This window comes from Schistocerca gregaria, chromosome X (assembly GCF_023897955.1).
Source record: "Schistocerca gregaria isolate iqSchGreg1 chromosome X, iqSchGreg1.2, whole genome shotgun sequence".
Taxonomy (NCBI): domain Eukaryota; kingdom Metazoa; phylum Arthropoda; class Insecta; order Orthoptera; family Acrididae; genus Schistocerca; species Schistocerca gregaria.
In genome coordinates this window covers 656,680,364-656,694,480 of record NC_064931.1, presented here as the reverse complement: position 1 = coordinate 656,694,480, position 14,117 = coordinate 656,680,364, and the positions used below count along the sequence as shown (strand labels likewise).

General features: G+C 35.9%; 1 protein-coding gene across 1 annotated transcript in view; it reads right to left on the bottom strand.

The window, feature by feature from the left end:
• Window positions 1-2,180: 2,180 nt before the first annotated feature.
• Window positions 2,181-14,117, bottom strand: part of LOC126298259 (bromodomain adjacent to zinc finger domain protein 2B-like) — a 285,171-nt gene continuing 273,234 nt past the window's right edge. The window contains exon 36 of the mRNA XM_049989561.1: window positions 2,181-6,367. Coding sequence (XP_049845518.1) covers window positions 6,187-6,367 — 181 coding nt within the window. The 3' untranslated portion in view covers window positions 2,181-6,186. The remainder of the gene's footprint in view (window positions 6,368-14,117) is intronic.

Below are 14,117 nucleotides of genomic sequence, written 5' to 3'. Positions count from 1 at the left end.
TGGTTCCATTGCCAACAGGCTTCCGGCAGGACTGAAGAAAGTGAACATCACATTTTCAATCTTAAGTCAAAAGGCTTTCTTGTGTCACACTCTTTGTACTCTGTACAACTTAAATCTTTTTGCCACATGATATTGTTACTTGTAGATTTTATAACAGATCTCCTGTTTTCATGTTTTAAATAATTCAGTTTAGTCAGCATTTGATGAATTATGTATGCAGTAACTTGATGGAGGACTGTTCAGCCTTAACTTAGATGGTTTCAAAGAACTTCAGAGGAAAAAAATGCTTCCCTACCCATTTAACCTCTAGCATCTCTAACAAATCAAATAACTAAAATGAGAAAACAATTTTCTAGTAATTGAAATATGTGTAGCACTTTCTAAGATGTAACTATTTTTAGTGTAACAAGCATTTACACATACATATGAGAGGTCTGACTATAGTTATTTGTGTCACTGTGCACAAAACTTCAGTAAAATACACAGATGCTATTCTCTATTTCTCAAGTATACTTTTTCTCCAACTTAAGGACACATAACAGTGTATAATGTTTCTTTTTGAGTGTTTAGTGAAGTAAAATATTGATTAAAATGTTTAAAACTGGAATATAATCCATGATCCTGCTACTTTCAATCTCTGATTGTGATACTATGAAATTCTTCAGTTCCACTGATTAAATCCTGATGCCTATTCTATTAACTCACACTTCGAATGAGTTGAACAGGTAGCTTTTCTTCATTTGCTTACAATAACCCAAGCAATCCAATACAAATGACTGAGTTTATATTTCAACATTGGAAATTTAGTCACTCTGTAGAAATGTTTATAGCTGGAAAACACAGCAAAGAAAGATGCCTGTCACATATTAATGATGGTTACCTAATTAGTTGATGCAGACTCTCTTTTGAATTGCATATACCATTCTGTTATCATTATTATTAATATTATGCTTCTCTGTACCTGGTTAAACATTTTAGAATTCAGAAAAACTGATTCACTAGCTGACAATGACTATTGCATTACTGTCCATAAATTTTGACAATTATTTTGCAAATTTCACATCAATTCGATATTATGAATTTCTTGCATATTACTGTTGTATTATTGACATTCTTGGCTGACTAGACCTTTAATTTCACATGTCTCAGTGGCTGATTGCAAGTCCTTTTGACTGGATGCCACTTAGGCAACTTGTGTATCCCTAATCTACTCCAGCTGTCCAACCAAGGAAAGAAGACCTACAGATTAACATGGAATCTGAATCATGTTGTATTCCTGGTAACTCCTCACATTAGTGAGATGTGAAGGTAGATTAAAGGCAGACTGAAAATTTCTATCATCCAGTTGGGACTCGATCCTGCAACCTCTCGGATCTCCGACATGCACTTTACCGTTTGCCTGACTACTGACTAGAGTGCATCGTATTTGCATGATAATCAGAAACATAAAAAACTACAGTCACAAAAAAGTACTTGTTCTATCATCAGAATTATTCCTTCCTGTGACAAACATCTCATTATTTGATCTGTGTTCCAGCTGATAAGTTCCTCTCTCTTTCTCCCCCCCTCCCCCCTTTCTCTCTCTTTCCTCTCCCCTTTCCACTCCTTCTTGGTACATTTTTCTGGGCACAACCATTTTAGTGTAGTAAGCTATAACATAGGGTTACCTACATCTAAACAATGATAAATATGGTAATGGAAAGTCCTGGTAGAATGTGAATAACTTAGGAGTAAAGGTAATAACTCATTGAATAGTGGAGAATTCATCGAAAAGTACATAAACAAGATGGAGCACATTATTAGTTTTTGGACGAATCCTTTTAAGTATGTGTCTATGTGAATATGGAGTTGTCCAGAAACTGGCAAAGTTCTTAGCCTCGTTAATGTGCCTTTAATGACTCACACATCTACTATTCAGTGAACTGTTACCTTGTGTTCTAATTATTATGAAAATGGAATCCCAAGGTTTCAAAACCAACAGATATGGTTCTAGAACTGACTGAAAAGCAAAACAAGAGTTTATATCTTATGTTCCACTTAATTCAGTAGAATTAAATATTACCTCTTCTGCGTAAACCAGAATATCACCTATATGGTTCCTAACAATAGCTTTATCTTACTTCAGAGTAATTTTGTTCAGGGTCAGAAACACAAAGTGGCTGTTTGACGAATCAGCAATGTTTACACATAATTAATCATCTTTAATAAATCATTTTGAAAATCATTTCATATATTAACATTTACACTTTTCAGTTCAGGAGTCAACATTTCATCTGCAGATATTTATCCCATTTTCCTCATGTATTCTCACATAAGTAAATATATTAAATATTTCACACACAATATTATTCTTAAATGACTCTTCCATTACAGACTTGATGTAGAATGGCAGGTAATCAGATGCAGGTTGTCTGGTACAAGGTTACAGGGAAATATAACAATTAACGGCTATAGGTGTTCTACTTTTAAAAAAAAGTGGGATCTACCTTAGCAGAAATTATAAAACACCAAAAAATAAATATTTACAACTTCTTTTTTGTCACAAGTTAAATGCCCATAAGTATCTCATTAGAAAAAAATTATTTCACTTCATACAGTCTATTTGGCAATTTATATTCACATATATATATTATATATTCTTTTTTCTTTTAATCAACACTTTCTGAGTTCCTGTCACAACAGTGACAATATCCGCATTATCACTGAATACCAGGCAGCACAGTAGAAGTTCTGTGCAAAAGGTGTTTGTAGGCACACTGCATTTTGGTTTATAAAACTCATTCATCTAACTTGTTCTTACAAAATAAGAGAAATGAAATTGTGAGTAACATCTTCTTCCTGAGAACTTCAACTGAAAATTTAATGTAAATAAACCATCTACAATGAAAACAAAACAGTAGCACAAAAATCACGAGTTCTCATGAACTCTCAGCTGTGGCGTCATATCAACTCAACATTTCAAAGCACAATTTCACAATCTGTGATTGTTTTCCTTAAATTTGGAAAATAAAATACTACATGCTTAAAAGCTTATAGCACCACTCCCTAAATTTCAGTTGTACTTGTGGATGGACAAAGTGCTTTGAGATTATCATGTGTAACCTCGAGAGCAAGGACGTGGTAGTTAATTTTGATGTGTCCCTATAAAACCAAGATTTTTTTTTTTACATGATTACTGTCAAAATAATGTGCACTAAAAAGATATAATAGTCTCCAGTCACTGAAAATGAAAAATCCATCTGTCTGTGATTTGTTTTCATGAATACTCCAGTGTATATCCACAAGGAACAATTTATCCATTGCCAAATTATTTCAGTGAAATCTCCATTGCTGAAATGATTTGGTATTGAAACTAATACATGATAGGTATTTACCATAACTGTTGCTTCACTAAACCTCAAGTAAGTACCACAGTTAGAACAAAGAACTTTTTCCTTTCAGTACAGTTGAAAGTGATGCATAAACTTCTTACTTCCTTATATGTCTGCCATTAAACCTGCATAAAGTATTAATAATGTCCTTTAAAATCAAATTTCTAACACTACTCATTACAGTACAAGCAGAGAATATCTCATCTCAGTTTACATGTACAGTCCCCAACAACAGTAAATAACTATCTGATGGTAAAGTGTTCCCTCTGGTAAGGCAAAATCATGTATACGAGCCCAGTCATTTATCATGGCTTACATCAAGTGTAATGAAAGGGGACTGCTCACAGCATTTGGGTGTTTTGCTGCTAAGTACTGAACACTGAGACTTAGTTGATACCTGTGGCATTATCAGGTAACAGTATAAGCATGAAAAGGCACAACAAGTACCAAAATAATGTAAACGATGTTCATAATGTTAAAACTAACCAATCATGAATCTGATACTGGATTTTTTATGTTGTATTACCTAGCTACATGCCCCTTTCTCTCAATTTGAAAAGGGGAATGTGAATACGATGTATAACAACATCCACTGCATAATGGGTTATACATCAACATTAACCAATCATAGAAGAAATTAAAACAATAGTGTCACCTAACAAATTTGTAGTAACAAAATGTGACACATACTGCTCTTAAATTTATTACCCATCACGGTGCCTTTGTTGTGGCAATATGTATTTGTTTAACTGAAAGAAAATTTCAACTTATTCTTCCACTATGCATCACTAAGGAAAAAACTCCAGATTTCTTTTCTAAGCATTTTTAAGGATATGAAACGTAAAGGAAGCCCAAGCTTCACTCTACAATTTCTTGCAAATTATGCAGATTAATGAAAGAGAGCATCAGTCCTCCCCAGTGTAAGCAGCAGATTTAAAATAAAATTTTTTGTCAAATGCCGCCCATATGTGAACTCTTGCTATGAACCTTACTTACATAGTATTTTTCTTTTTTTTTTTTACACTTTAAGAAAGGAGTATTAGGTATGAGCCATATTCAATATATTTTACACAAGTACGGCATAAAGTCACAGAGATAGAAAAATAAGCACACCTGCATCAATCCAGATTCCGTCCAGCTGTACAAAAATCTCAGTAAATTCAACCTTCAACATGAAAAATTAAATGTATGTATAACAATGTAACACACTGTAACAGATGTGACATAACAGCAGCTACATAACATCAATGTCTATATACATTTACAATTTAACAATAGCATGCTACTTTTCCATACATCCACAAGGTAGAAGTGTTTTATGTTACCGACATTTCCTTGCTCTACAATAACTGCTTCATTGCCAGAATTAATATGGAGCAGTACATAAAACTAATACTGTAGTGAACTTCAATATATTTTGAAATTGTACTGGCTTTACATTGCTTTTTTTTCAATGGGAAAATAGGATTCTGCAAGCAGACACATCTCACTTCACAACATATAACTGCTGAGGTTCTCCATTTAAGACAGTCATAAATGAAATTCTGTATACATAGCTTCCATTTCTGAATTAAATGTAACAGTAATGAGCAAAAAGCAGTCACAAAATAAAGTGACATATATTTGTAACAGCCACACAAAATTCTGTTGCTAAAGACTTCTACAAATAATTATGAAATTGTACTTTGAAATAATATTTTATATACACATTTTACTGCAAGTGTGTTGGATCACTAGTTACATCTCAAGGGAATGCAGAGAGGTATCAATGAACAACAATTTATACCCAGACTTTCTGTGTTCATAAGTGTATAATCTTTCAGCAAACTAAGATAACAGAACATATAGATTCTATGAATAAAGGTTTCTTGGATGATACTGAACTAAAAAGAATGAGTTTTTGTTTCTGCAACTATGAAATAAATCAGAACTGTCATGGACATACGCAGTTACTTCAATGTTTTCATAAAATGAAATATTTACACAAAAAGTAATAAATTATCAATTATTTTACAAATTAAAAACAACACAGGGACTTGCATATCTACAATGACTGTTTTTACATGTAGAATATATTTTACTTCATTATGATGCTTCACTGGAATGGTTATGCTGAAGACAACAAAGCAGTTTTAACAGGAATCTCACATTTAGCATTTAAATTTTGGAATCCTTCTAACAAAAGAGTAAATACAAAATATATATTCATATATATACGCACCTTAAAACAAGTTAAACATTTATGGGCAAACATTTTTGTCTGCCTATCACATATGGCAGATGTAGAATTATTAAACCTAAAACTGGGAAATTAAGCAGGTATACGAGACGCATATCAGTCACCAGAAAAATACTTAATGTAATGAGTCAAAATATACTCTGCACATCGATATGGCCATTCACATTGTCTTTTTCACTCTTGATTCACACTTTGTATTTAAAAAAGTATTTAAAAATGTTTTACTTAAACACACTAGTGCACTGAATTACAAGTCCACCAAGCATTTCTAATTTCAGAAACCTATCAACTGAATAAATAATTCAATTAATATTACAGTAGCATTTCACTACAACAGATTTAAATATTACATCAGAATTTTTAAAAAAAATGACTAATTGTATCTTGCAGAACACTGCTGGCAGAAGTGTGACTTAATAAAAAGGTTGTTCGTGTATTTTTTCGCCAGATCACAGAAAATACCTTGTATTCCTTCAAGTTAAAGACACAGTAACACGAGAACCGGGTCTGCACATTAAAACAGTATAACACACACGCACACACATTTCATTTTCACATTAGTACAGGGCTTTAAATTTATGTTGAAGTAGTAGTGCTCGGTTTTTGATGGTTTCCATTCAGTTCACTCCACCGGGTCTCAAAAAATGAACGCATACTGTGACCAGCTTTTCCAACAGGAGAATCATCTTCATTGAATGTTTCACAGTTGTTAAAAATGAGCCTCACATCTGCACAAAATTCTTCACGAGATTTGTACCTGCAAAATTAATAATACATGAGTTTGACTTTCATACAATTCCTAACACAATGAAAATTGTAAAAGTGATGTTACTGTAAATCATGCCCCCACAACCACAATGGAAATTCACTATAGTACAAATATCTGAAAAGAAAAATGAGCCACCACAGTAACAACACAAGTTGTAATTCACCTCACTCTACTGGAATTACAATAGTCTAGTATCAACTGAAACACTAATTGTTATTTCCATATCTCATGATTACTTACACTTTCTGTGGTATCATATGTGCATGTGTATGCTTGATCTAAATTTTCTACTTGCTGCTTCCTCTCTCTCTCTCAAACTAATAGTTCAGAAAGCTAATGGTAGTGTCCTCTATTTTTATGTATGCTTATCAGCAATATAAACAATTTTGCTTCCTGAAAGCAAGTGCTGATCAGCAATTCTCTCTCATAATTTTACTGTTCCCTCAAGTGATGTTTCTTGTATTTCAGGGCTATAAACTATCCAGGCATTTTATTTCATCAGTGTGTATGAAGGCTAGGGTAGGGGGTGAAGTTACAAGCACACACAGGTTCTTATTATGCATTCATTTTGAAATTTCTACACAAGTATTTATGCATATTTAAAATTGTATCTAAATGCATTACTGAATATGTGCCCAGTACAAAATCTGTAAATCGTATTCAGGATGACATCAAGAGAAGAAGGGATCAATGCTAAATAGAATCACTGCTACTGATGACATGTACTTATGAACCAATGCTGAACAAGTTGTCAGAATGGAATTACACAAGATTACCAACATGCTAGAAAGTTTCATCATCAAAATCATCTGCTATAGTTACTATAGTCTTTTGGGCATGTAATGACTGGGATGCATTTGTTTTATTAAGTTCCACATGGTCATACTGTGATGGAGATAACTACTCTCAGATTCTACAGACACATTCCTGCAGCAACAGTCACATTGAATGTACTGCAATACTGTCCACACAGAAACTCTACATGACAAATCAACAGCACATAAGATATAGAGTGTCATTTACTTTTTATCAGTGTTTATTATGAGTAGTTCTAGAGTACCACTCCCAGTCTCCAGGGTCTGCAACTTTCATTTGACACCAAAACTGGCAAAACAGTGCAGTGTTAGGTCCAGCCTTTTGTGAATAACGGGGTACAGATACTGTATACTCAGATCATGTGAGCAAGCAATACTGAATGAATACTTTAAAGGGCGTTATTGTGTTCTATAGTGTATTTATTGAACAATATTTTTATTATCAGTGTTCATGTCTGTTTAGGTGTGACTGTGGAGTAAAGGTTTGGTACTACAAGTGCAGTTACATGTTGTTTTCTTTAACTCTTGATTATAAATAACCATCATACCACCTTAGCAAAAGGAACATCGCTTGGTTGTCAACCACATTTCATGTCAATGCATATTTTCAAATCTTTGTTTTGTACTATTTCTGCTGGATACACGACATTTACCGTGTTTACACTAAATGTAAAAATTCATGTTACAAATAAAAATGAAAGTATGGATACCTAGTGGTCAGCACTGAGTTTATATGCATATAAATTTCTCAGCACTTTGTCACACAGGTAAAAGGGCGTATCTTTTCAACAATTACTTACATTTCTCCTAGGGTTTTTCATCATTAATAACCATATGAAGAACTGGAGAGACACAGGGCAATTAGTTTAGCACATGGAACAGTTTGATTACACTAGCTATCTGAGTGAGAGTTATATACAGGGTGGAGGCAACATGACACCTCAGTGGATTTGATCACAATGATATTATCAGTTTTAGGCTCATGAGAAGTCCATTTCAAAAGTTGTGTAGGCATTGAATTTTTATGGACAACCATGTCGAGGATCTATCTAGACTGCCTTGATTCAATAACTGTCAGTAAGAAGTAACTGTCAAGGTAACAAAGTGTTGACAGCAAGAGTTCCAATAAGCTAGCATCAACAACAAATTGGCAGGCCATGGGGTAGCTGTTAGTGATCAGTTCCATTGCAAAGTACAAAACATTAATACTAATTTTATGTCCTCACAGTATGTACAAAGCCACTATCACACACCTCTGATAACTGTGTGCCACAGAGCACACAGACCAACTCCTGCACAGGAACACAACCAATGGATATTTGAAGCAAGAGGAAAGGCATTTCAACTTACAAATCACAATTTAAGTTGACACAAGTAAACCAGAAGCACATCAGATGACAAAATTTGATTTGCAAGCTGTCTACAGTTTAGTTCCCTGGTTGTAGCTTCATACAGAGACTATTACATGGGATGATATAGTGCCACTGGTACATATGTCATAAACACTGATCAAGAGCATCATTTTGTTCACTCGCAGCACCATGATAGGCACAATGCAACACAACAACCCACCCCATATCTATTTATATCACTGTAATTTAATTAACAGTCCACAGACATTTAAGTAAACATCCAGTGCTGCATCTATGGCCAATAGCCAACTACCTCCACAACCAGACATACATCCGTGACTGGCAACTTGACAGCTCCAGTCATCCAGCATGTTGTTGTTGTTGTTGTTGTCTTCAGTCCTGAGACTGGTTTGATGCAGCTCTCCATGCTACTCTATCCTGTGCAAGCTGCTTAAACCAGTACTTGCTGGTGCGTGCACTAGGTGTATGTAAACTTTCTGGACAATGACCAAAATATGGTCGCTTTTTGTACATTTTACCTCCTGCAGCTGCAACATCAGACACCAGTCTCACCACCACCAGCCGCACTGCAACGACTGTAGCACGGCAATCAAGTTGTGCTCCATGCAGAAATCCTTTCACTTGCCTATTTAAAATACCACTCAATGACTAGCTCAGCATTTACTCAGTGTCCATTCTGAGCTCTATGCTGGCAGCACCCAACGGCATCAGCCAGAGTACATGCTCCAGCCTTTATGCTCTTCGCACCCAAGCTCATTCTATGCATCACACATGGAACATCTCCTGTTAGCCATTCTGTGTTGAACCATACAACAGCCAGCACTTGTGGACTTGAACAGAGTTATTTGTCAAATGTTATCTCTTTCTGTGACTCACTAAAAACTGCGGTTACTTGCCAAGTGTTATCTCTTATTCTAGCTCACTAAAGAACTGGACAATTACTTGCCAAGTGTTATCTGTTCTTTAGTGAAATAGTCATCAACAAAATCAGTTCTTATATTACTTGGAAGCCAGTCTCTCTTCATGTACCATACACCAGTCACAACAGAATGTTTGTGCTTGGCTAAGGTTCTAGTTGGCAATTAGGACTGAGGTTGTGATTACTGAGTACACAGTTATTTGTAATAAGACTATTAATACTACAGGACTGGTGATGAGGGCAAAACTTTTCTGCAATCCTCTTATACCAAAACAAATTGGCAATGATAACAGAACTCCTCTGCAATATCCTCCTCTCAACAGATCTGGCAATTTCTATCACTGACAACCAGTTCCCATGATTGTAGCATTACATTTTCATCATTGGCAATGAAGTTTCACATTCACAACATACATTTCTGTCATTGGCAACAAAGATTCCATCTTTGCGACATCACATTTACGTTATTGGTGACACTACATTCCTGTCTTTGGCGACGATGTTCCATGTTTGCCATGTTCCATTCTCTGTTGTTAGCAACGAGGATTTCAGACAGTTTGGACAAATCCTTGTACTGCTCTCCGATGCTTTTTTCTCAACACCCTTTCCATATCCTTGGTGCACTAACACATGACTCTCATTAAAGTATGGTCATCATACACCCCAACATGGCATACTTCTACCTGGTTTTCTTGCACCAATGCAACAGAATGCCTTTCTGGTGCCTCTGCTTGGTCATTTCTCTGGGACTCCTGAAGCTGGTGGCTCCATGCGGAGTCACACAGTCAGGCACTGGATAGCATCCCTGCAGCACCAGGGGTGCCTAGCAGCTGTCTCCAGTGAACCTCCAGGGTCAAATACCTGCATATGGCACCACAACAGACCAGAGAGATTATCTCTGCTTTTGGGCAAGACTCTTAAGTGGTAAGACTGCCAGTTTTGCTTGTGAAATGAAGGCAGAGCTCACCACCATCTGTAGCATCATCGATGCAACTGATTGCAAACCACTGGCACAAAGCTGAATGGAGGGTCTGAATCAGAGGTCCAGATGGTTCTGAAACTGCATAAGCTGCAGAGTCCTTGACTTGCATCACAGAGTAGTGTATCAGGTCCCATTGAAGAAGTCAGGGGTCTTTCAATGCAGTGTGTGGCTGAGATCTGTAGAATGGACTGGGTGTTTTTTTAAGTTAGAGGGTCTTGGAAATTACAGAAAGGGCATTAGTCTAAAAGGGTGCAGAGCAAACACAGGATGGGGGTAGACCTAGCAGAAGTCGCTATTGTAGTTGTAAATTGTCGTGTCTACAAAGGACCAGAGCTCCAAGTGCTAACAGAAATATCTGAAGCTCAAATTGTTATAGGTACAGAAAGCTGGCTAAAACTGGAGATACATTAAGTCAAAATTTTTGCAGAGGAACTAATGGTGTTCAGAAAGATAGATTAAATAATATTGGTGGTGGAGAGGTTACTGCTGTTAAACATAGTTTACCACGTAGTGAAATTGGTATAGATACTTCCTGCAATTCAGTATTGGTCAAGGTTATACTTGCCAAGTGAAATAAATTAATAACTAATTTTACTGAAACCCTCCCCCCAAATTCATATGATTCAGTTGCTGTGCAGTTCAACGGAAGCTTGCACTCAATTCAAGTAGGTACCCCTCTCATGGTATCATAGCTGGTGGTGACTTCAATCTACCCCCGATGTGTTGGCGAAAATACATCTTGAAAGCCGGTGGCAGGTATAAAATATAGTCCAAAATTGTATTGCTTTCTCTGAAAAACTATTTTGAGCAATTAGTTCATGAGCCCACTCAAAGTGTAAATGGTAGTGAAAACATACCTCACCTCTTAGCAACAAACAATCCTGAGCAAATAGGGGGCATCATTACAGATGCAAGGATTTGTGTCCACATGGTAGCTGAAGCAAGACTGAAAGCAAATAAAATTTCACTGGAACCTTCCTAAGACACAGTCTCCACTTATTCCAAAGTGCACATGTATAGACCAGATGTGGCTCAAATTCAGAGAAACAGATAAATAGCAGTTGACAGATATATATCACATTAATTAATGAGAGATGGTCCTCATCCCCCACAGGACACAAAACAGGTCAGAACAATGCTGTGGAAGCAATGAAGAAAGCATGTCTAGTTTAAAAGAATACAAAATCTCCAAGATTGTCAATGTTTTACTGAAGCTCAAAATTTAGCACAGGCTTCAATGCGAGAGACTTTTAACAGGGTACACAACAGAACGCTATCTCAAAATCTGGCAGAAAATCCAAAAAGATATTGGTCATATGTAAAGTACACCAGTGACAACACTATCAACACCTTTGCTGTGCAACAGAAATGGTAATGTTACAGATGACAGTGCCACTAAGTCAGCGTTACTAAACAGTTTTCCAAAATTCCTTCGCCAAAGAAGTTGAAGTACATGTTCCAGAATTAAAATTAAGAACAACAGCTGCCAACGTGGGTAACTTAGAAGGGTATATCCTAACTGTAGTAAAGTAGCTTAAATAACTTAATAAAGGCAAGTCCTCCAGTCCAGATTGTATATCATTTAGGTTCCTTTCAGCATATGATGATATAAAGGCTCCATACTTAGCAATCATATACAACCACTCATTTTTTGAAAGCTGGGAACCTAAACACTGGGAAGTCGCACAGGTCACACTAATACCCAAGAAAGGACATAAAAATTAGGCACTGAATTAAAGACTCATATCACTAACACTGATTTGCAGTAGGTTAGCAACCATATTTGCCTGAGTATAAGATGACCCTGAATATAAGATGACCCCTCCCCCCATTTTTTTAGAGGCACCTTGGGAAAAATTTATTTTTAACATATTCTGACTAATTAAAATTACAAACTGTTTTATTGACAAAAAGTATCTGCCAAAAAGTTAGCTTTACCTATTCTAAACTTATGACATTTATTGACTGTCTATATTTGAATAATATTAGGAAAAATAAAACAAACAAAAAGGAATTGTTTACCTTAATTTTTGGACCATTTCCTTAGCTACCTTTATGCTTACTGATCCTGTAGTCTGTGGTACCACTATTTTTAATCATAATCATCATCACCACCACCACCACCAACAACAACAACAACAACAACATTCTAATAACACAGCTAGGAAATTTATATCTTCACTGTCACAAATATTTGTCTGCTTCTTCCGAATATGTTGCTACTTATAAGGTTGTCATTATGGTGGGACCTAAGAACACAACTGTTTTTTTTTCTGAATACATATCAGATTTTGCTTCTACACTCATGTGGAAATGCCACAATATCTCATGCTTCCAAACATGTCACCTGCCTACCACTCCTGCATTGGCTGTGTAGAACTAGCTGACACATACCCTTTCATTCACATCATTCCACAATGAGCATTAACACTGCAGCAAGAAACACATTAGTATGCCACTGGCTCCTATCTCAAGTTTTACCATCACACAGAAATGAATACTATTGTTGAGCATATGACCAATTTTAAAGTCAGTTTGATTCTGACTACAATTAGACTCAGGCAAACTGCAGTTCACATGTGGTAGATGTTCATAAAAACCCAAAGAATGTGGTATAGATTCGTATAGTTGGCAACACAACAAAATTTGCTGCTCGCTCACCACTCCTCTCCCTGCAAACATCATAGCTCTAAGCCTAGCTAGTGTCACCTTCCCCTTCCAAACCTTCCGTAGTGCTGGGCCTGAGCAACTGTGAAAAGCAGTCTGCAATATCTTCTAGTGTGCAAGTCATGTTTAAAAACACCATAAATAAAAGCTCACAATTATAATTGAGTCCCATCCTCAAACTTTCACTCATCCTGTGATCTAGTGAGATCTGTTGGTAATATCTCGACAATGGGTCTTGCCATTGCAATTTGTTCTCACCATCATGTTCTAAAGCTGATTAAAAGCTGTTAACGTTTTTATCCTGTATTCTAATATGTGAACAGTGACTGAACTTCTCATTTGCTATTCACATAGTAAATCATTGCAGTCTCACAACTAAATAATATTGCGTCTGGCTTCTGAATCAACTAATGTTTTTTGTAGGACAGCATTTCTGTTTTTGAATGTTACCTTTACTAAAGAAGCAGAATTAATGTTTGTATGTGGTATCCATATGTACGAGAATTTTTATTGCAAACATGTTTAAATACCAAAGTTTGTAAGATGATAGTTTTGTGAAACACAGGGGGAAATAGCATTAAATTCTATCAAATTTTAATCAAAGTGATAGACTTGTTGTGGCTAGTTCATAGTTTCTCCCATATCTTTTGCACTAATGCCATGCAAGTCAATGTCAGTAATTGTTTGAGCAGTGTTGATACTGCATAAAGCGCTTTGGCATACTGGGAAATCTCAAGCCTGTTGGGACATGAGTATCATTAACCGAGCCCTGCTCCTCCAAATTCTTCAAAATAAATCTGCATGTGACCTCAACAGCCAAAGTTCTCTAAATGTAACACAACCCCAATATATGCATGCTTTTGGAATATCATCTCAGTTTTGCAACTAGATTTGATTTAAATAAGACATCTGTATGATGCAAAAAGTGACAATCGACTGTAAATAATGAAAAGTGTGAAGTCATTCACATGAGTAGTGAAAG